We start from the raw sequence: 22,406 nt of genomic DNA on the forward strand, positions 1-22,406 counted from the left end.
GGAGCCGGATGTGGGACTTGATCCCAGGATGCTAGGATCATGACCTGAGCCGAAGGCAGCCGCTTAGCTTATCGTTCTCTCTGTCTCTCTGTTTCTGTCTCTCTCTCTCTCTCTCTTTTTTTTTTGACAGCAATAATTGCTTACATTTTTATTTATTTATTTTTATTCTGTTATGTTAGACACCATAAACTACATCATTAGTTTTTGATGCAGTGTTCCAAATTGTTTATGTACAACACCCAGGGCCCCTCGCAATATGTACCCTCCTTAATACTTACCACTAGGCTGACCCATCCCCACACTCTCCTCTAAAGCCCTGAGTTTGTTTCTCAGGGTCCGCAGACTCTCATGGTTCATTTCTCCCTCCAATTTCTCCCAATTCACTCATTCTTTCCTTCTCCTAATGTCCTCCATGTTATTCCTTATGTTCCACAAGTAAGTGAAACCATATGATAGCTGACTTCCTCTGCTTAACTTATTTCACTCAGTATAATCTCCTCCAGTCCCATCCACGTTGATGCAAAAGTTGGGTATTCATTGTTTCTGATGGCTGAATAATCTCTCTTGGCAAAAAATCTCTATCCTTTGAACTGGCGCAACTGAAATTGGGACCCGCTTATTCTTGATCTACCATGCCTGGGGTAGAGTTTCTACCCTGTGAATGGGCTCTGGGTAAAGAAAAAGATCTCCAGACATTGTGGCCACTCTTGCCTTGAATAGACCTGCAACTTGGAGCTGGAAAAAATAAGAAATGTTTTAAGCCTGTCACTCTCAAGGTGATATGGTAGTCCATGACTGGGATCTAGGGGAAGAAGAGTTCCCCTACGTTCTTGTTTGTACTTCCCTAATGTGCTTCTTCTTATCATGCTGGGCTGGGAGAGGAGAAGGAATGAGTAGGCCCTCATTCAAAAACATACATGTGAATGTTTCTATTTGTTTTATTCACAATATTTAAAAAGTGGAAATACCTCAGTTGCTCATCAATTTAAGAATGCATAAGCAAAATTTGGCCATATGTATACAATGGGAAATAGAACACTACTGAGCAATAAAAAGAATGAGTTACTTAAACAGATGACAAAATAAATAAATTTCCAATTCATTTTACTCAGTTCAAGAAGACTCCAAGAAGAGTACATACAGTATGCAGGCTATATAGAGATACGCAAAACATATGAGATCACTGGTATTGTGAAAACGGAGCTGGACAGAGCATGGACTAACAAGGGACATGATAAATCATTTAAAGGTGATGGAAATGTTCTGTATCTTGTAGTGATGATTTCATTGATGTATAAATGGTTCAAACTCACAGAATTGTATACTCTGAATAAACACAGTTCATTTCACACAATTATCCTTCAATGAAATATTTGAGCAAAAATAATTGGCAGAATTTTTTTTTTGGACTGGAGATTTAATTTGTGCCTAAAACACAGGAATCCAGTAAAGGCAGTAGAAGATATTTATATATAAAAAACTCAAAGCAAAATAGGTTAAACTTTCTAATATAATTGTTTTTAGTGTAGCAGCAGTTAAGTCAGGATCTACCAGCATCAACATTATCATTTTAATGAAGAAAACTTTACTTGTGTGTGCCTGGATGGCTCAGTTGTCTAAGCATCTGCCTTAGGCACAAGTAATGATCAGGGTACTGGGATCAAGCCCTGAGTTGAGCTCCCTGCTCAGTGGGGTGTCTGCTTGTCTCTCTCCCTTTGCCCCAACCCCTGTTCATGCCCTCTTTCTGTCTCTCTCTCTTTTAAGTAAGTAGAATCTTATAAAAGTGAAAACTTTACCGGTTATTAACAATACGGTCAGCTATAATTATATATTCAGTGGGAGGTCATTAGATGAGTTTGAAGTTCCCTACATGCATAATATTTTAGATAAGGGTGTTATTTAAGTACTAACCATGCTGTTTTTTAAAAAACCTCGTACTTCCCAAATCAAAATATTAGCTACATAATAATATTAAAATAAATTTTTCCATGACTTGCACTACAAATTTGATTATTATATTAGCAGCCTTATAATGTGTATTTCATATTTTGACAATTACATATATATATACATTTATGTGTATGTATGCATTTATGCATATATTTTTATTAATCTATATGAACATGCTCATTATTATTCTTTTTCAATCTCATCCCTGATTTCAGAACTACTCTCTATGATACATGAATCTTACTCTAATTGTTAAGTAAAATGAGAAGATCAAGTTCTAAACAGGAAAAGAATATACCTGAATTTAATTCCTGTAGCAATGGCAAAAATTACTTGACATCAGGAAAAGAAGGGAAAAGGTCAGCATTGAAAAATTATTGTATGTATCTTCTCATGGTGAGGTCTGTTAGCTTTTAGTTTAGCCTGAGGTTCTTTTCAGAGTCAGCTGGATGACAGACATATATTGCTCTGGGGAGTGATATAGTCACTGATTGTTCTTGGTGTCCTTCTCAAAGGTATCTCAAAGCGTGTGTGTGTGTGTGTGTGTGTGTGTGTGTGTGTGTGAGAGAGAGAGAGAGAGAGAGAGAGAGAGAGAGAGAGACAAAGACAAAGAAAACATGATTATGTTTGTTTTGATGTGTATGTGTGTGTCTGGTGGTGGTTGCTGGGAATTCAGGACGTGGTGCATATAGAGGTACACTGTTCTCCCAACAGTTAACACTATTGTTTGGTTCCTTTTCCTCAGTTGGAAAAAGGTTACCAACATCCATTGGATGATGATTTAAAGGATGAGGAGCTTCTTTCATTGCTGGGTCATTCCATTATAGGACTCAGAGTACTGGCATGAAGCCTTCTGCATTTTACTCATGAGGGTGGGTTTGTAAAATACGCCTCTTTCAACCTAAAATCTTTCTGCTTCACTTCAGGAGAGAGGCGGGATACAAACGTAGCACATGAACACTTACCTTAAAATCCTTATGAAGTTTTTCTACTTAGTGAGTCCCCTGTTTTCCCCAGTAATCTGTATTTTAAAAAATGTGGGTGAAAGAGGTGACATTTATTGAAACACAAGAAAGGATTCCTAAAGACGAACATGAGTAGAGAGAGAAATAGATACCTCATTTGCTGATAAGTTACTATTCTGTCTCTAGTTGGGGGCTCTGTTCTTTTTGTTTGTTTTGAATCTTTTCAGTTGGTTGTTAGGAAAAAGGAAAATAAAGGCTGAAATAACAGAGTAAAGTGACTCAAGTTCTCTCTATGGAAATGAATACATAGGTACTCCTGGGGACTTGGGAATGCCTCATGGCAGAGAAGGGAAAGGGGCAAAGAAAGTTACTGTCTTCCTCTCTCAGAATTGACATCGATACTATTAAAGGCATGAAGAAAGAACAAATCTGGCAGCCAATAAATATATAGATTTAACAGATTTGTATGAAATGTATGTAATTTAATCATTCAAGTAACTCTGAGAGTTACTTATACACCCCATTTTACAGGAGAAAATTAACATATGGAGATATTATGTAACTTGCCCAAAGCTACAAGGCAAACAGAATTTGAAAACTGTTTGACGCCTGAGCTTATTTTTTTTAACTCTCAAGTTATCAATGAACTGTTGTTACTCAGATTTTCTTCCTCATTTTATGAAGTAGCTTTTCTCCAGCAGAGATGCTTAAACGTTAGTAGCCATTTTTCTCTTCAACATCATTCTCATTTTTTCAATGATCAGTCCATATTCAGCTTACTTTATCTGTCATTCTAAAGAGAGTCTCTTCTTCACTGCCCTTAAGAAGACTGCCTTTAGTAAAAGCCACCATAATCTCTTACTTGGACAATCACTCACTTTCTAAGTCTTCTCCTTGTGAATATTAATTTTCCATAAAGATATCAGTATGATATTTGTAAAATGCCCAGTTGAACAGAATACTGTCTTTCTCTAAAATCCCCAATGCCTACCTGTTGTCTACAGAATAAAAGTCGTCTTCCTTGGCTTGACATAGAGGTCTGCACAATTTCCATGAATTCCCTTTTAAGGCTCATCCCTCACTTTTTGTCTTGTGCAGTACAAGTGACTTATCAAACCTCATGCAGTTCTCCACACAGTGATTTTGCACAGAAACCTGTCTATTTCACCTTGCTCAGTTCTACCTACTTTTTAAAATGTATAGAGAAAAAATTCACTGACCATCAAGACTGTTCACCTCCAAAGGCTGCACTCTTTTTGTATATTCCATAAATGTCTTATTCACTGGGTTTCCGTGTGATATTTTGGTTCTCTGGCCAGCTGTTTTCTCCTCATCTGACTGTGCGTTTAAGTACAAAAATTATTTATACCTAGGAATTTTCTTACAGCAAAATGTATATAAAAATTCAATAAATATCAATTTGGTGAATTAATTCTAAGGGATGTAGAACAAAAAAAATGAATCCTCTTTATTTTTCTTTCATTTTCATTACAGTTTCCTTGTCCAAAAGGAGGACTTTCAAGAATGATTTAAGCGCCAGAAAAGTATGACATATGTGTGTCACTCATTGGGCCTCTGGACAATTAAGAGTGACCCACATGTCACCCTCAGGACTGCGTGCACTGTAGAACACCTGCAGAACATGCAGCGCTGAAAAAGATTTCTCCAGGGGGCGCCTGGGTGGCTCAGTGGGTTAAGCCTCTGCCTTCGGCTCAGGTCATGATCCTGGGATCGAGCCCCGCATCGGGCTCTCTGCTCAGCAGGAAGCCTGTTTCTCCCCTCTCTCTCTGCCTACTTGTGATCTCTCTCTAAAAAAAAAAAAAAAAAAGATTTCTCCAGTAAATCTGATATTTTGTTCTGTCTTCTTATCATATCAGATTTTGTTACTTCTACCAAGTATATACACATTTCACAACATTTGTTACTAACTCAAGATAAACATCCCAAACATCATCCTCAGAGTGCCAGCACCAAATCTGGAATATGTTTTCCCTTAAACCAAAATACACAGCAATCATGATCTTTACCCAAATGAAGACGAAGTACGGAGAAAGCCATTCCACTCCAGAATCAACCATCAGGAAAAATATAGTCCAAATGTACTTGTCAGCTGTAAGTCACGGGATTCAAATAAATAAACTTTCTAAAATTAAATATTTCAAAATCATTGGAGGCATTCTTTGCATCGACGCCTCCCCAAATTGTCATAATGTCCAGGCCTTTCGGTTATGTCACTGTTAAGATAGAATTAAATAGAAATGTTTTTTTCCCCAGGATCTTTCTCAGAGCTTCTTTCACATCTTTGTTTCTCAGGGAGTAAATCAAAGGATTCAACATGGGAGTGACTAAGGTGTAACATAAAGAAGCCACCTTACTCAGCTCAGGGAATCTATCAGGGATGACATACATAAAAACGATGGCACCGTACAGTACACTCACGACACCTAGGTGAGAGCTGCAAGTGGAGAAGGCTTTCTTACGTCCCTCAGAGGAGCGTATCTTTAGAACTGTGGACACAATATACATATAGGACACAATAATGACAATTATGGTAGGCAAAATAATAATGCTGCATAAGAAAAAGGAAACCATCTTATGAAAGTAGAGATCAGAGCAAGAAATCCTTTGAAGTGGACGGTCATCACAGTAAAAGTGATCGATGGTGCGGGAAGCACAAAAGGACAAAGTAAATGTCATGCTTGTCTGAAGAACTGAGCTGATGCAGCCACAAAAGTAGGAACCAGCCACCAACTGAATGCAGAGACGAGTTGACATCTGGACAGAGTAGAGGAGTGGGTTGCAGATGGCAATGAAGCGGTCATAAGCCATGGCTGCCAGGAGAAATCCCTCAGCCACAATGAAAAGGGCAAAGAGAAAGAGCTGGATCACACAGCCTGCAAAGGAGATGGACTTGCTCTCAGACCAGAAGTTGATCATAGCCTTGGGTGCAATGACAGAAGAATAGAATAGATCAATGAAGGAGAGGTTGCCTAGGAAGAAATACATTGGTGTGTTCAGCCGGGGATCAGTCATAATAACGGTCATCATCCCCACATTCCCTAGAAGGATCATAGCATACACAAGCAGAAAGAGCAAGAAGAGGAAAATGTGGAGTTCTGGGCGGACCCTGAAGCCTACAAGAATGAAGTCAGTCATTTCTGAGTAATTGCTTGTTCCCCTGTCACCCATAGCAGAAACCTGCTGAGAGGCAGAAAGCAAAATAAACAAATGCAATCCAGGCTTTTTTCTTAGTCACATAGTTTCTTAAATGTAGAACACATTTTTTGCATCTTAATTCAATATTGCATATAAAACAATTTTAATGTCATGAGCATTCAAGAATTTGCATTAGATAATGTTAGACTTATGAAGTTGGTATTCAGTTGTTAAGCAGTGAAAGACATTTCTGAGTTACTGTATTTAAGTCATAATTTTGCTGAGAGTTCAGCCAGTAATGGGATTTAATATTATCTAATTTATTCACATTTGAAATTTCTATTCTCATTATCTAAAATAAGAGGGCTATGATAATCTAAAATAGAGATGCTACATGTTATCTCTATGACAATGTTTGCAGCCTATGATAGTCCAGTGTTTGAATCATTACATGAAAATAATAAAAACATTTTTGAGTACTATTACCTTATTTGCCTCAGTTTCTTAAATTTTTATTATTATTGTATCCATCATTTTGAAAATAGACTAAAAATTGGTAAGTGATATGTATGATAAAATTAATAAAATTTAAAAACCACTAATCTTATAGTAAATAAAATTGTTTAAAGCTCTTTCTAAATAAATGGTCATTTCCATAGATCAAGTCCATTCCCCTAAATAAGGCATTTTTATTGGCTCATTATATTTATTTTACTTCCACTGGTAGTTGTTTAATTAAAATATGCCATAATCAGTTAGCTTTTTTTTGAAGCAGAGAGAAGCTGAACATTCCAGTTCTTACACCACAAAGATGACTTTCTAGTAAAGTTGAACCAGTTCAAGGGATCTTGCTCTTCATTCAGGGAAAGTATATTTAAAGAATATATATAAAGAAAAGTTCCTTTCATAAAATCTAGTATGCTTTATATGTCTTAAAATAAGGCTAATGAAATAATCATGGGTATTAAAGGACCTTAGCAACTCTATGTCATCTAGAGTCAATCATCATTTGTTTGAGTGTCAACAATGGTTGTTTACAATGTTATTTTAGTCCTGAGAAACTTTTCTTCAGGATATTCCAATATTAAGGTTTTGCTCATCCTCTGATCAATTCCACTGGGAGAAGAGTAATCTTAAAGTCAGTTGTGGAGACGTAAGTGCGGGCTCCAGGGCTGTTGTCCATGAGGACTGTGGTAACCTCAGATACAAACAAATAATCTAATAATATTCTAAGTACAGGTTGTATGTATTCTTTGGGAATTTCTTTGGACTTAATTTTTTTCACTGACGAAGAAAAAGTTTCTGGTAATTGTCATAACATACGTATTGGTAGGCACAGAGAGACAGATTTAAAAATTTGTACCATATGAGAAAAGTGTTAGATGTTAGACTAAAAAGTGAACATTTTTAATTATGTAGTAAATTACATTCATTATAATTCAAAAAAAACAAAAATTCACTCCAACTTAGGGTTTACCTGTATTCCTTGATGTAGACATATTCCATGATATCATAAATATCCTTTAAATCACAAATTAAAGGTCAGATAATGTTTTGTGATTTCTGTGTTTTCATATATTAAAAACTAAACAATTAGAAATAAAAAAAAGAGCATTCAAGAAGATTATTTTAAAATTCCTTAGGGAAATATTTTAAAATATTTATGATGAAAAGACTACATTAAAACGATAGAGATAACAGTCTACTTAATGAGCTTAATATTTTCAGGATGCCATTTTTGTCCTAAATATTCCCACAAATTAATTGTAATCCTACCTTTTAAGTACCCCCCCTTCTTAAAGTCTTTATTTATTTGTTTGACAGCTAGAGACTGAGAGAGAATGAGAGAGAGGATGAAGCAGGGTAAGTGGCAGAAGGAGAAGCAGAATCCCTGCGGAGCAGTAAGCCCATTGTAGGACAGGATTCCAGGATCCTAAGAATATGACCTGAGCCAAAGGTCATATTAATTAAGCTTAATTAACTGAGCCACCCAGGTGCTCCTAAATCTCCTTTTAATTAAAAATTATTTCTAGAATTTATCTAGAACTTTTCAGTGTGTGGAATACAAAATGATATAGGGCAAGAGCTCCTCATTTTAATACAATATTAGTAAAAATTTTGTCGGTGTAGGAAGAATAAATAGGTTTGTTACTTTAAACAGGAAAATATTAATTAAGGTGAATAGAAGCCTATCAATTTGGAATGGCTGGGAACTTCTGGGTAGACACTCTTTTCTGTTTTTAAGATTTATTTATTTGAGAGAGAGAGTGTGTGTGTGCATATGTGTACATGCATGTGATGAGCAGGGGGAGGGGCAGAGGGACAGGGAGAGAACCTCAAGCAGATACTCCCTGCTGTGGCCATGCCAGAGCTTGATCTCATGACCCAAATCAAGACCCGAGCCAAAACCAAGAGTCAATGCTAAACTGACAGAGCCACCCAAGTGCTTCTGGGTGAAATTCTTATAATGACCCTCAGGACAATTTAGGATTAACTCACAGAGAGAGGCTACCACTGGAGATATAATTGAAAAATATAGCACCTTAACTATGATCCAGGGGTCAGATAGAAGGGAGCAAAAAGATGTCACTACTTCTTCATCCATCAAAACATGCTTCTTTAGAAATTTGGGCATTCAACAATGCTGCAGAGAAAAGCCCACATGTTTCCAAAACTTATCTACTGGTAGAAGAAAAAGTCAAAATGAACAGAAAGTTGGGGAGCAAGATGGCGGGGAAGTAGGAGGAGGCACCATTTCAACCTGTACCCTAAAGTGAGCTGATTACCTACCAAAGAACTCCGACCACCCATGAAATCAGCCTGAGATCAGAATTATACACGTCTGGATCTCTACTGGAGCAGAAGACGCCAGTGGCAGGTAAAGCAGACTGGGAGCATCAGACTGATATCAGAAGATAAACAAAAGGGGGAGGGAGCCACCAGAGGTGACTGATTGGAAAGTAACACCCCAACACTAGAGTGCTCTGCGTCTGGGGACCAGCATTAACTTGGAGTCTGGTTGAAAGCACTCAAAAAACAAACAGCAAAGGATCGCGGTGGGGGGGGTAATAGTGGGAACCTGGGCGGTTAGGGTCAGGGACCTAAGTCCCCGGACCCAGGACAGCCTCCCCTGGCGCGGAGCCAGAGAGAGTGCGGCGGAGAAATCAGGTCTCCGTCCCTGAGCCGCGAGTGCACCTGAACGCCAGCGCGCCTGAGAACGAGTGGGGTCTGTCTCCCGTGAGGGGCTGGGAGCCTGGCCTGACGGCAATCCTGAAACGCACGCGTCCCACACCCTCCCTTGGGATAGGTGCTCATAGGCGCTAGCCTGGAGCTCTGGCAGCAGGAAAAACCAGACATTCCCAGCCCGGGACAGCGGGAAAATCTCAGTGCGCGATCTCTGCTCCGAACCTCTCTGGCGGTCTGGAGCTGCCTAGACAGCCACAGCTGCCCTGGTTTTGGGCACAACGAGGAGCTCCTGCATCCCCAGGGACAGTGACCCAGAACCAACTCTGCCAGCAGCTTTTGCAAAACAGTCTGAGGCTTCTCTCTGAGAGGGAGGTTGGGGTGCTGTTTGCTCTCCTCTAAACCTCCAAAAACCATCAAAAGCTGTCAAGGCGAGAGAAAGCAGATGAAAGAACATAAAAACCCCCAGAGAACAAAAGGCTGAAAAAAAAAAAACAGTTTCCTGAAAAAAAAAAGAGCTCACCCCCTTGAGGGGAGTGGGAGGACCTAACTCAGGGAACATCATTGTCTGAAAACCCACGTGGCAGGCTCCTCCCCCAGAAAACCAACCAGGAAGGAAGGAAAAAAAAAAAAAAAAAGACTACAAGAGAACAACCACCACTACTTCATAAATACAACTTTTATTTTTAACTCTTTACCAATATTCTGGTTCTTTTTTTTTATACATCCAGATAATTTTTTAACCTATTTACCATCACACTGAGATGTCCAGTACATCAAATTCTTTAATAACCTTCTAACCTGAACGTTTTGATACATACACCCGTGTTTTTCTTTTGTTTTTCTATTTTTTTTAATTTTAACTTAGTTTAGTCTAGTTTATTCTTTTTTTAATTTTTATTTTCTACTATACATATAGAGTTAAACTTCAAGGTAACCCCCTTTCCCCAATCAATGCTACCCCTATAGGCAAACCAGTTTCTAATCCCCCTATAACTTAGGAAAGTTGAGTCCCTTAACAAAAACATCAAGATACCTTCAGGAAGAATCAAAATAACCTTCCTCACCCACACTGAGAATCTATAACCATTCTCCCAATTTTTCCTTCTGTCAGTGTTTCTGTGAATTTGTGTCTGTCCTGACAATATATAAATCTTATACTTGGGGTTCTTTCTGAGGAGGTTTTTCCCTTTTTTTTGCTTATATATACATATTTTTTTCTCTTGTCATATACTTTTATCACTCTTTTTGTCTGTCTGTTTTTGTTTGTATACTCCACAAATCTTACCTTGTGGCCCATTTGGGCTGAGCCTTCTCTTGTATCTTCCCTTTTTTTCCTATCTCTCTCTCTCTCTTTTTTTTTCTTCCTTTTTTCTTTCCCCTTTTTTTTTTCTTTCTTCTTCTCTATTTCTTTTTCTTGTCTTTTTTCTCTCATTTGGGTGGGGAATCCTGATTGCACAGAAGCGTTCCAGGATGCACATTGACTGCACCACAATCAATAAGTCCAGCTGCATCTGTTTAGTCATCTCTTACCAAAATGACTAGGAGGAGGAATACCCAACAGAAGAAAAATACAGAGGATGGGCCTTCTGCAACAGAACAAATGGCTATCGACATAGACAATATGTCAGAAAAGGAATTCAGACTAACAATTATCCAGGCAATAGCTAGGTTGGAGAAAGCCATGGATGACCAAACAGAATTGATTAGGGCAGAACTGAAAGCCACCAGGGATGATGTTCACAATGTTAGGGCAGAACTGAAAGCCACCAGGGATGATGTTCAAAATGCTCTCAATGAGTTCCAATCCAATCTAAACTCTCTAAAAGCTAGGGTAACTGAGACAGAAGATAGAATTAGTGATCTGGAGGACAAACAGATAGAGAGAAAGGATCAGGAGGAAGCCTGGAACAAACAGCTCAGAAGCCACAAAAACAGAATCAGGGAAATAAACGATGCCATGAAACGTTCCAACGTCAGAATTATTGGAATCCCTGAAGGGGAAGAAAAAGAAAGAAGTCTAGAAGATATAGTGGAAGAAGTTGTCTATGAAAATTTTCCCAATCTCACGAATGGAAACAACATTCATGTACTAGAGGCAGAAAGATCTCCTCCCAAGATTTTAGATTCTCGAAAGTCCTCACGGCACCTTATCGTTAAAATGGGGAATTATGTTTCAAGAGAGACCCTCTTAAAAGCAGCTAGGACAAAGAAGCTTCTTACATACAGAGGAAAGCCCATTAGAATAACGTCAGACCTTTCCACAGAGACCTGAAAAGCCAGGAAGGGCTGGCAAAATATATTCAGAGTACTAAATGAGAAGAACATGCAACCAAGAATACTCTATCCAGCAAGACTGACATTTAAAATGGATGGAGAGATAAAGAGTTTCCAAGACCAGCAAGGCTTAAAAGACTATGCAACCACCAAGCCGACACTGCAGGAAATATTAAGGGGGGTCCTATAAGAGAGAAAAAATCCTAAGAATATCATTGAACAGAAATATAGAAACAATCTATAGACAGAAAGACTTCAAAGGCAACACGATGTCAATAAAAACCTATCTCTCAATAATCACTCTCAATGTGAATGGCCTAAATGCGCCCATAAAACGACACAGGGTTGCAGATTGGATAAAACGACAGGACCCATCCATATGTTGTCTACAAGAGACCCATTTTGAACCTAAGGATACACCCAGACTGAAAGTGAAGGGATGGAGAAGCATCTTTCATGCCAATGGGCCTCAAAAGAAGGCCGGAGTAGCAATTCTCATATCAGATAAATTAGATTTTAAACTAAAGACTGTAGTCAGAGATACAGAAGGACACTACATAATTCTTTTTTTTTTCCATTTTATTTATTTTTTCAGCGTAACAGTATTCATTCTTTTTGCACAACACCCAGTGCTCCATGCAAAACGTGCCCTCCCCATTACCCATCACCTGTTCCCCCAACCTCCCACCCTTGACCCTTCAAAACCCTCAGGTTGCCCCAACCTCCCACCCCTGACCCTTCAAAACCCTCAGGTTGTTTTTCAGAGTCCATAGTCTCTTATGGTTCGCCTCCCCTCCCCAATGTCCATAGCCCGCTCCCCCTCTCCCAATCCCACCTCCCCCCAGCAACCCCCAGTTTGTTTTGTGAGATTAAGAGTCATTTATGGTTTGTCTCCCTCCCAATCCCATCTTGTTTCATTTATTCTTCTCCTATCCCCCTACCCCCCCATGTTGCTTCTCCATGTCCTCATATCAGGGAGATCATATGATAGTTGTCTTTCTCCGATTGACTTATTTCACTAAGCATGATACCCTCTAGTTCCATCCACGTCATCGCAAATGGCAAGATTTCATTTCTTTTGATGGCTGCATAGTATTCCATTGTGTATATATACCACATCTTCTTGATCCATTCATCTGTTGATGGACATCTAGGTTCTTTCCATAGTCTGGCTATTGTAGACATTGCTGCTATAAACATTCGGGTACACGTGCCCCTTCGGATCACTATGTTTGTATCTTTAGGGTAAATACCCAGTAGTGCAATTGCTGGGTCATAGGGTAGTTCTATTTTCAACATTTTGAGGAACCTCCATGTTGTTTTCCAGAGTGGTTGCACCAGCTTGCATTCCCACCAACAGTGGAGGAGGGTTCCTCTTTCTCCACATCCTCGCCAGCATCTGTCATTTCCTGACTTGTTAATTTTAGCCATTCTGACTGGTGTGAGGTGAACAACAAGACTGAAGAAAGAGAAATTAAGGAGTCAATCCCATTTACAATTGTACCCAAAACTATAAGATACCTAGGAATAAACCTAACCAAAGAGACTAAGAATCTATGCACAGAAAATTATAAAGTACTCATGAAAGAAATGGAGGAAGACACAAAAAAATGGAAAAATGTTCCATGCTCCTGGATTGGAAGAATAAATATTGTGAAAATGTCTATGCTACCTAAAGCAATCTACACATTTAATGCAATCCCTATCAAAATACCATCCATTTTTTTCAAAGGAATGGAACAAATAATCCTAAAATTTATATGGAACCAGAAAAGACCTCGAATAGCCAAAGGAATATTGAAGAACAAAGCCAAAGTTGGTGGCATCACAATTCCGGACTTCAAGCTCTATTACAAAGCTGTCATCATCAAGACAGCATGGTACTGGCACAAAAACAGACACATAGATCAGTGGAACAGAATAGAGAGCCCAGAAATCGACCCTCAACTCTATGGTCAACTAATCTTCGACAAAGCAGGAAAGAATGTCCAATGGAAAAAAGACAGCCTCTTCAATAAATGGTGCTGGGAAAACTGGACAGCCACATGCAGAAAAATGAAATTGGACCACTTCCTTACACCACACATGAAAATAGACTCCAAATGGATGAAGGACCTCAATGTGAGAAAGGAATCCATCAAAATCCTTGAGGAGAATGCAGGCAGCAACCTCTTCGACCTCAGCCGTAGCAACATCTTCCTAGGAACAACAGCAAAGGCAAGGGAAACAAGTGCAAAAATGAGCTATTGGGATTTCATCAAGATCAAAAGCTTTTGCACAGCAAAGGAAACAGTTAACAAAACCAAAAGACAACTGACAGAATGGGAGAAGATATTTGCAAACGACATATCAGATAAAGGGCTAGTATCCAAAATCTATAAGGAACTTAGCAAACTCAACACCCAAAGAACAAACAATCCAATCAAGAAATGGGTAGAGGACATGAACAGACATTTCTGCAAAGAAGACATCCAGATGGCAAACAGACACATGAAAAAGTGCTCCACGTCACTCGGCATCAGGGAAATACAAATCAAAACCACAATGAGACACTACATAATTCTTAAAGGTACTATCCGCCAAGACGATCTAACAATTGTGAATATCTATGCCCCCAATATGGGAGCACCCAATTACGTAAGAAAACTATTAATCAAGATAAAGAGCCATATTGATATGAATACAATAATAGTAGGAGATCTTAATACGCCTCTCTCAGAAATAGACAGATCATCGAAGCAGAAAATTAATAAAGAAATAAGAGCATTGAATGAAACATTGGACCAGATGGACCTCATCGATGTATACAGAACATTCCACCCTAAAACAACAGAATACTCATTCTTCTCAAGTGCACATGGAACCTTTTCCAGAATAGACCACATATTGGGTCACAAAGCAGGACTCAACCGATACCAAAAGACTGACATTATTCCCTGCATATTCTCCGATCACAATGCTTTGAAACTGGAACTCAATCAGAAGAAGAAGTTCAGAAGGAACTCAAACACCTGGAAGCTAAAGACCACCTTGCTTAAGAATGCTTGGATCAACCAGGAGATCAAAGAAGAACTTAAACAATTCATGAAAACCAATGAGAATGAAGACACTTTGGTTCAAAACCTATGTGGTACAGCAAAGGTGGTTCTAAGGGGGAAATACATAGCCATCCAAGCCTCCCTCAGAAAAATTGAAAAATCCAGAATACACCAGCTGTCTCTACACCTTAAAGAACTGGAGAATCATCAACAAATCAAACAAACTCCACACGCAAGAAGGGAAATAATCAAGATTAGAGCAGAGATCAACGAGGTAGAAACCAGAGATACAGTAGAACATATCAATGAAACTAGAAGCTGGTTTTTTGAAAGAATCAATAAGATTGATAAACCATTGGCCACACTAATCCAAAAGAAAAGAGAGAAAGCCCAAATTAATAAAATTATGAATGAAAAGTTAGAGCTCACAACTAACACCAAGGAAATAGAAACAATCATCAGAAGGAGTCAATCCCATTTACAATTGTACCCAAAACTATACGATACCTAGGAATAAACCTAACCAAAGAGACTAAGAATCTATACACAGAAAATTATAAAGTACTCATGAAAGAAATGGAGGAAGACACAAAAAAATGGAAAAATGTTCCATGCTCCTGGATTGGAAGAATAAATATTGTGAAAATGTCTATGCTACCTAAAGCAATCTACACATTTAATGCAATCCCTATCAAAATACCATCCATTTTTTTCAAAGAAATGGAACAAATAATCCTAAAATTTATATGGAACCAGAAAAGACCTCGAATAGCCAAAGGAATATTGAAGAACAAAGCCAAAGTTGGTGGCATCACAATTCCGGACTTCAAGCTCTATTACAAAGCTGTCATCATCAAAACAGCATGGTACTGGCACAAAAACAGACACATAGATCAGTGGAACAGAATAGAGAGCCCAGAAATCGACCCTCAACTCTATGGTCAACTAATCTTCGACAAAGCAGGAAAGAATGTCCAATGGAAAAAAGACAGCCTCTTCAATAAATGGTGCTGGGAAAATTGGACAGCCACATGCAGAAAAATGAAATTGGAACACTTCCTTACACCACACACGAAAATAGACTCCAAATGGATGAAGGACCTCAATGTGAGAAAGGAATCCATCAAAATCCTTGAGGAGAATGCAGGCAGCAACCTCTTCGACCTCAGCCGTAGCAACATCTTCCTAGGAACAACGGCAAAGGCAAGGGAAGCAAGGGCAAAAATGAACTCTTGGGATTTCATCAAGATCAAAAGCTTTTGCACAGCAAAGGAAACAGTTAACAAAACCAAAAGACAACTGACAGAATGGGAGAAGATATTTGCAAACGACATATCAGATAAAGGGCTAGTATCCAAAATCTATAAGGAACTTAGCAAACTCAACACCCAAAGAACAAACAATCCAATCAAGAAATGGGCAGAGGACACGAACAGACATTTCTGCAAAGAAGACATACAGATGGCCAACAGACACATGAAAAAGTGCTCCACGTCACTCGGCATCAGGGAAATACAAATCAAAACCACAATGAGATATCACCTCACACCAGTCAGAATGGCTAAAATTAACAAGTCAGGAAATGACAGATGCTGGCGAGGATGCGGAGAAAGGGGAACCCTCCTCCACTGTTGGTGGGAATGCAAGCTGGTGCAACCACTCTGGAAAACAGCATGGAGGTTCCTCAAAATGTTGAAAGTAGAACTACCCTATGACCCAGCAATTGCACTACTGGGTATTTACCCTAAAGGTACAAACATAGTGATCCAAAGGGGCACGTGTACCCGAATGTTTATAGCAGCAATGTCTACAATAGCCAGACTATGGAAAGAACCTAGATGTCCATCAACAGATGAATGGATAAAGAAGATGTGGTATATATACACAATGGAATACTATGCAGCCATCAAAAGAAATGAAATCATGCCATTTGCGACGATGTGGATGGAACTAGAGCGTATCATGCTTAGTGAAATAAGTCAATCGGAGAAAGACAACTATCATATGATCTCCCTGATATGAGGACATGGAGAAGCAACATGGGGGGGTAGGGGGATAGGAGAAGAGTAAATGAAACAAGATGGGATTGGGAGGGAGACAAACCATAAATGACTCTTAATCTCACAAAACAAACTGGGGGTTGCTGGGGGGAGGTGGGATTGGGAGAGGGGGAGCGGGCTATGGACATTGGGGAGGGGAGGCGAACCATAAGAGACTATGGACTCTGAAAAACAACCTGAGGGTTTTGAAGGGTCAGGGGTGTGAGGTTGGGGCAACCTGAGGGTTTTGAAGGGTCAAGGGTGGGAGGTTGGGGGAATAGGTGGTGGGTAATGGGGAGGGCACGTTTTGCATGGAGCACTGGGTGTTGTGCAAAAAGAATGAATACTGTTGCACTGAAAAAATAAATAAAATGAAAGAAAAGGTGGTATATATACACAATGGAATACTATGCAGCCATCAAAAGAAATGAAATCTTGCCATTTGCGACTACATGGATGGAACTAGAGGGTATCATGCTTAGTGAAATAAGTCAATTGGAGAAAGACAACTATCATATGATCTCCCTGATATGAGGACATGGAGATGCAACATCGGGGGTTAGGGGGATAGAAGAAGAATAAATGAAACAAGATGGAATTGAGAGGGAGACAAACCATAAGTGACTCTTAATTTCACAAAACAAACTAAGGGTTGCTGGGGGGAGGGGGGTTGGGAGAGGGGGAGGGGGTTATGGACATTGGGGAGGGTATGTGCTATGGAGAGTGCTGTGAAGTATGTAAACCTGGCAATTCACAGACCTGTACCCCTGGGGATAAAAATACATTATATGTTTATAAAAAAATAAGAAATAAATAAAAAATTAAAAAAAAAGAAACAATCATCAGAAATTATTACCAGCAGTTATATGCCAATAAGCCTAGCAACCTAGATGAAATGGATGCATTCCTAGAAAACTACAAACTCCCAAAATGGAACCAGGAAGAAATTGACAACCTGAATAGACCGATATCTAGTAATGAGATTGAAGCAGTGGTCAAAAACCTCCCAAAAAACAAGAGCCCAGGACCTGACGGATTCCCTGGGGAATTCTACCAAACTTTCATAGAAGAAATAACACCAATTCTCCTGAAGCTGTTCCAAAAAATTGGAGCAGAAGGAAAACTTCCAGACTCTTTTTATGAAGCCAGCATTACCCTGATCCCCAAACCAGGCAAAGACCCTACCAAAAAGGAGAATTTCAGACCAATATCACTGATGAATATGGATGCAAAGATTCTCAACAAGATCCTAGCAAACAGGATCCAGCAGCACATTCAAAAGATTATCCACCATGACCAGGTGGGATTCATCCCTGGGTTGCAAGGTTGGTTCAACATTCGCAAATCAATCAGTGTGATAGAACACATCAATAAGAGAAGAGAGAAGAACCACATGGTCCTCTCACTTGATGCAGAAAAAGCATTTGACAAAATCCAGCATCCGTTCCTGATGAAAACGCTTCAAAGTATAGGGATAGAGGGAACATTCCTGAACTTCCTAAAATCTATCTATGAAAGACCCACAGCAAATATCATCCTCAATGGGAAAAAGCTTGCAGCCTTCCCGTTGAGATCAGGAACACGACAAGGATGCCCACTCTCACCACTCTTGTTCAACATAGTATTAGAAGTTCTAGCAACAGCAATCAGACAACAAAGAGAAATAAAAGGTATCCAAATTGGCAAGGAAGAAGTCAAACTCTCTCTCTTCGCAGATGACATGATTCTTTATATGGAAAACCCCAAAGACTCCACCCCCAAACTACTAGAACTCATACAGCAATTCAGTAACGTGGCAGGATACAAAGTCAATGTACAGAAATCAGTGGCTTTCTTATACACCAACAATGAAAATACAGAAAGGGAAATTAGAGAATCGATTCCATTTACTATAGCACCAAGAACCATAAGACACCTGGGCATAAACCTAACCAAAGAAGTAAAGGACCTGTACTTGAGGAACTACAGAACACTCATGAAAGAAATTGAAGAAGACACAAAAAGATGGAAGACTGTTCCATGCTCTTGGATTGGAAGAATAAACATTGTTAAAATGTCTATACTGCCTGGAGCAATCTATACTTTTAATGCCATTCCGATCAAAATTCCACCGATATTTTTCAAAGAGCTGGAGCAAATAATCCTAAAATTTGTATGGAGTCAGAAGAGACCCCGAATTGCTAAGGAAATGTTGAAAAACAAAAACAAAACTGGCGGCATCACGTTACCCGATTTCAAGCTTTACTACAAAGCTGTGATCACCAAGACAGCGTGGTACTGGCATAAAAACAGACACATAGACCTGTGGAACAGAGTGGAGAGCCCAGATATGGACCCTCAACTCTATGGTCAAATAATCTTCGACAAAACAGGAAAAAATATTCAATGGAAAAAAGACAGTCTCTTCAATAAATGGTGCTGGGAAAACTGGACAGCCATATGTAGAAGAATGAAACTCGACCATTCTCTTACACCGTTCACAAAGATAAACTCAAAATGGATAAAAGACCTCAACGTGAGACAGGAATCTATCAGAATCCTAGAGGAGAACATAGGCAGTAACCTCTTCGATATCAGCCACAGCAACTTCTTTCAAGATAAGTCTCCAAAGGCCAAGGAAACAAAAGCAAAAATGAACTTTTGGGACTTCATCAAGATCAAAAGCTTCTGCACAGCAAAGGAAACAGTCAACAAAACAAAAAGGCAACCCACGGAATGGGAGAAGATATTTGTAAATGACAGTACAGACAAAAGGTTGATATCCAGGATCTACAAAGAACTTCTCAAACTCAACACACACAAAACAGATAATCATATCAAAAAATGGGCAGAAGATATGAACAGACACTTCTCCAATGAAGACATACAAATGGCTATCAGACACATGAAAAAATGTTCATCATCACTAGCCATCAGGGAGATTCAAATTAAAACCACATTGAGATACCACCTGACACCAGTTAGAATGGCCAAAATTAGCAAGACAGGAAACAACGTGTGCTGGAGAGGATGTGGAGAAAGGGGAACCCTCTTACACTGTTGGTGGGAATGCAAGTTAGTGCAGCCACTTTGGAGAACAGTGTGGAGATTTCTGAAGAAATTAAAAATAGAGCTTCCCTATGACCCTGCAATTGCACTGCTGGGTATTTACCCCAAAGATACAGATGTAGTGAAAAGAAGGGCCATCTGTACCCCAATGTTTATTGCAGCAATGGCTACGGTCGCCAAACTGTGGAAAGAACCAAGATGCCCTTCAATGGATGAATGGATAAGGAAGATGTGGCCCATATACACAATGGAGTATTATGCCTCCATCAGAAAGGACGAATACCCAACTTTTGTAGCAACATGGATGGGACTGGAAGAAATTATGCTGAGCGAAATAAGTCAAGCAGAGTCAAGTATCATATGGTCTCACTTATTTGTGGAGCATAACAAATAACATGGAGGACATGGGGAGATGGAGAGGAGAGGGAGTTGAGGGAAACTGGAAGGGGAGATGAACCATAAGAGACTATGGACTCTGAAAAACAACCAGAGAGTTATGAAGGGGGGGCAGGAGGGGGGGGGTGGGAGGTTGAGGAACCAGGTGGTGGGTAATAGGGAGGGCACATACTGCCTGGAGCACTGGGTGTGATGCCAAAACAATGAACACTGTTATGCTGTAAATAAGCAAATAAAAATAAATAAATAAATTTTTAAAAAAATGGCAGGATAATGGGTCAATGACAGAGACTGACCACGTATCTATACCTCCCTTCAGAAATAGCTGTTTCTAGGTTGTGAGATTACATCTTTAGATTATTCCACATGCTTTGCAATATATATTTGAATAATAAAAATTCTAGAACCATACTAGTGTTGAGTTTTGACTACACCAAGTTACTTAGTCTCCAACTGTCTCAATGTCCTCATTTGAAAAACAGTAATAACAGTGATGTTATAAGTTTTTTATGTATCAGCTTTTATTATAAAATATATCATTTAATATTTAGAAAAATGAGGAATTAAAAATTAATACAATAATATTGTCACATATTTTTAATGTAAATAATTCTTAAATAATATACTGGGGGTCGTCTTTTTATAGCAGTAGTAATTCTAAAGATGATAGTCTTCAAAATATAAACCTGAGTCTTTGCGAAAGAAAAAGGCCTTTACTCAAAAGTGTTATATGTAACTATTACCATTCTGTTTTGCCCCTACACAGTGTGGCTGCTTTCTTTTCCAAATGAGTATCAGTAGATACTTGCTTTGTAGGATGGAATAGTTCAAACAGATGTAATATTTTATTTCTCGTACAACAACAGCTCTTACTATTTACTTCCTAAAGTAAAACTGAAATGAAGATATTATTATCACATCCAAAATTGAAAACAATGTTTTCATATATTCTAAGCATAGAAATACCATTTTGTAACACTTAGAAAAACATTTGATGCCATATATAAAGATATCTTTGATATATTAATAGTCCAAGAACAAGGATAACTGGGACCCTTAGAAAACAGACAGTTTCCACTGCCTCATGGTTTTACAAACATCACGGAAGGATTCATTTCCGGTGTAGTATTCTCTTCACACCATCTTTCACATCTCTGTTTCTCAGACTGTATATTAGAGGGTTTAGCATTGGTATTATCAATGTGTAGAGCACCACTACAATCTTGTTTTGCTCTGGGGAGGAGATGGCACCGGGCTGGGCATACATAAAGAACACTGTCCCATAGAACAAACTCACCACAGCTATATGGGAACCGCAGGTGGAAAAGGTCTTACCCCTGCCATGGGTAGAGGGGATCTTCAGGACAGTGGAGAGGATGTAAGCATAGGAAACCAGAATGACAATTGTGGTGGTAATGATGATGAGGGCAGAGAGAATGAACAGCACAATCTCGTTCACAAAAGTGTCATCACAAGAGATCTTGATCAGGGCTGGGACGTCACAGAAAAAGTGGTCCAGTCTGTTTTCTCCACAGAAATGCAAACTGAAGGTGAAACTTGTTTGCACGATGGAGTTGATGCCTCCACAGATGTAGGATCCAGTCACCAACTGAGCACAGACTTTCTGGGACATGTGCACAGGGTAAAGGAGAGGGGAACAAATGGCCGAGAATCGATCAAATGCCATGACAGCCAAAAGGAAGCCTTCAGTTGTGACAAATAGAGCAAAGAAGAAAAACTGGGCCGCACACCCATTGTAAGAAATCTTCTTTTCACTAGACAGGAAATTAGCTAAAGTTTTGGGGGCAATGACTGTGGAGTAGCAGAGATCTAAATAGGACAAGTTTCTAAGGAAGAAATACATAGGCATTTGAAGTCTGGAGTCCATCTTAATGACAATTATCATGCTAATATTTCCCACCACAGTGACTGTATAGATTAGCAAGAATACTAGGAATAAGAGGATTTGTAGTTTTGGAGGGGTTCCAAAGCCTAGCAGAATGAACTCTGTCACTTCTGAGTAATTCCTATTAAGCTCGTTTTTCATGGCTGAGATGTAGGTGGAACTGGAGAGATGGTAAAAGTGAAAGAAATAAGTGATCAGAACACTAGTTTAAGTAAAAATAACTAAAAACCAGAATAGAAAAAAATTCATCATATTGTTCCCAATAAATTACAAAATAGCAATACAGAACAAATCGTTATTTTTAAAGAATAAAGAATTTAATCTGATTGGTCACCCTTTGAGATATACCTATTTTGCAAATAATGCAGGCTTGTTCTCTAAGCATGCTTTGGAGAAATAGAGATTCTAGTAAAGTGTGTAGAAACAAGAGCTCGTCGTTTGTTTTTCC

General features: G+C 39.0%; 2 protein-coding genes across 2 annotated transcripts; both read right to left on the bottom strand.

Moving 5' to 3' along the window:
- Window positions 1-5,141: 5,141 nt before the first annotated feature.
- LOC123946408 (olfactory receptor 9K2-like) lies at window positions 5,142-6,152 on the bottom strand. The gene has a single exon (XM_046011829.1). The coding sequence runs from the start codon at window positions 6,102-6,104 to the stop codon at window positions 5,142-5,144; it is 963 nt and encodes a 320-aa protein (XP_045867785.1). The 5' UTR covers window positions 6,105-6,152.
- A 15,011-nt stretch (window positions 6,153-21,163) lies between these two features.
- LOC123947273 (olfactory receptor 12-like) lies at window positions 21,164-22,099 on the bottom strand. The gene has a single exon (XM_046013387.1). The coding sequence runs from the start codon at window positions 22,097-22,099 to the stop codon at window positions 21,164-21,166; it is 936 nt and encodes a 311-aa protein (XP_045869343.1).
- Window positions 22,100-22,406: the final 307 nt, after the last annotated feature.

Source organism: Meles meles, chromosome 7 (assembly GCF_922984935.1).
Source record: "Meles meles chromosome 7, mMelMel3.1 paternal haplotype, whole genome shotgun sequence".
Classification (NCBI taxonomy): Eukaryota; Metazoa; Chordata; class Mammalia; order Carnivora; family Mustelidae; genus Meles; species Meles meles.

What these genes read in the sequence shown, in the direction of transcription:
- LOC123946408 (XM_046011829.1), bottom strand. Translation starts at nt 6,104, where the DNA reads ATGGGTGACAGGGGAACAAGCAATTACTCAGAAATGACTGACTTCATT.
- LOC123947273 (XM_046013387.1), bottom strand. Translation starts at nt 22,099, where the DNA reads ATGAAAAACGAGCTTAATAGGAATTACTCAGAAGTGACAGAGTTCATT.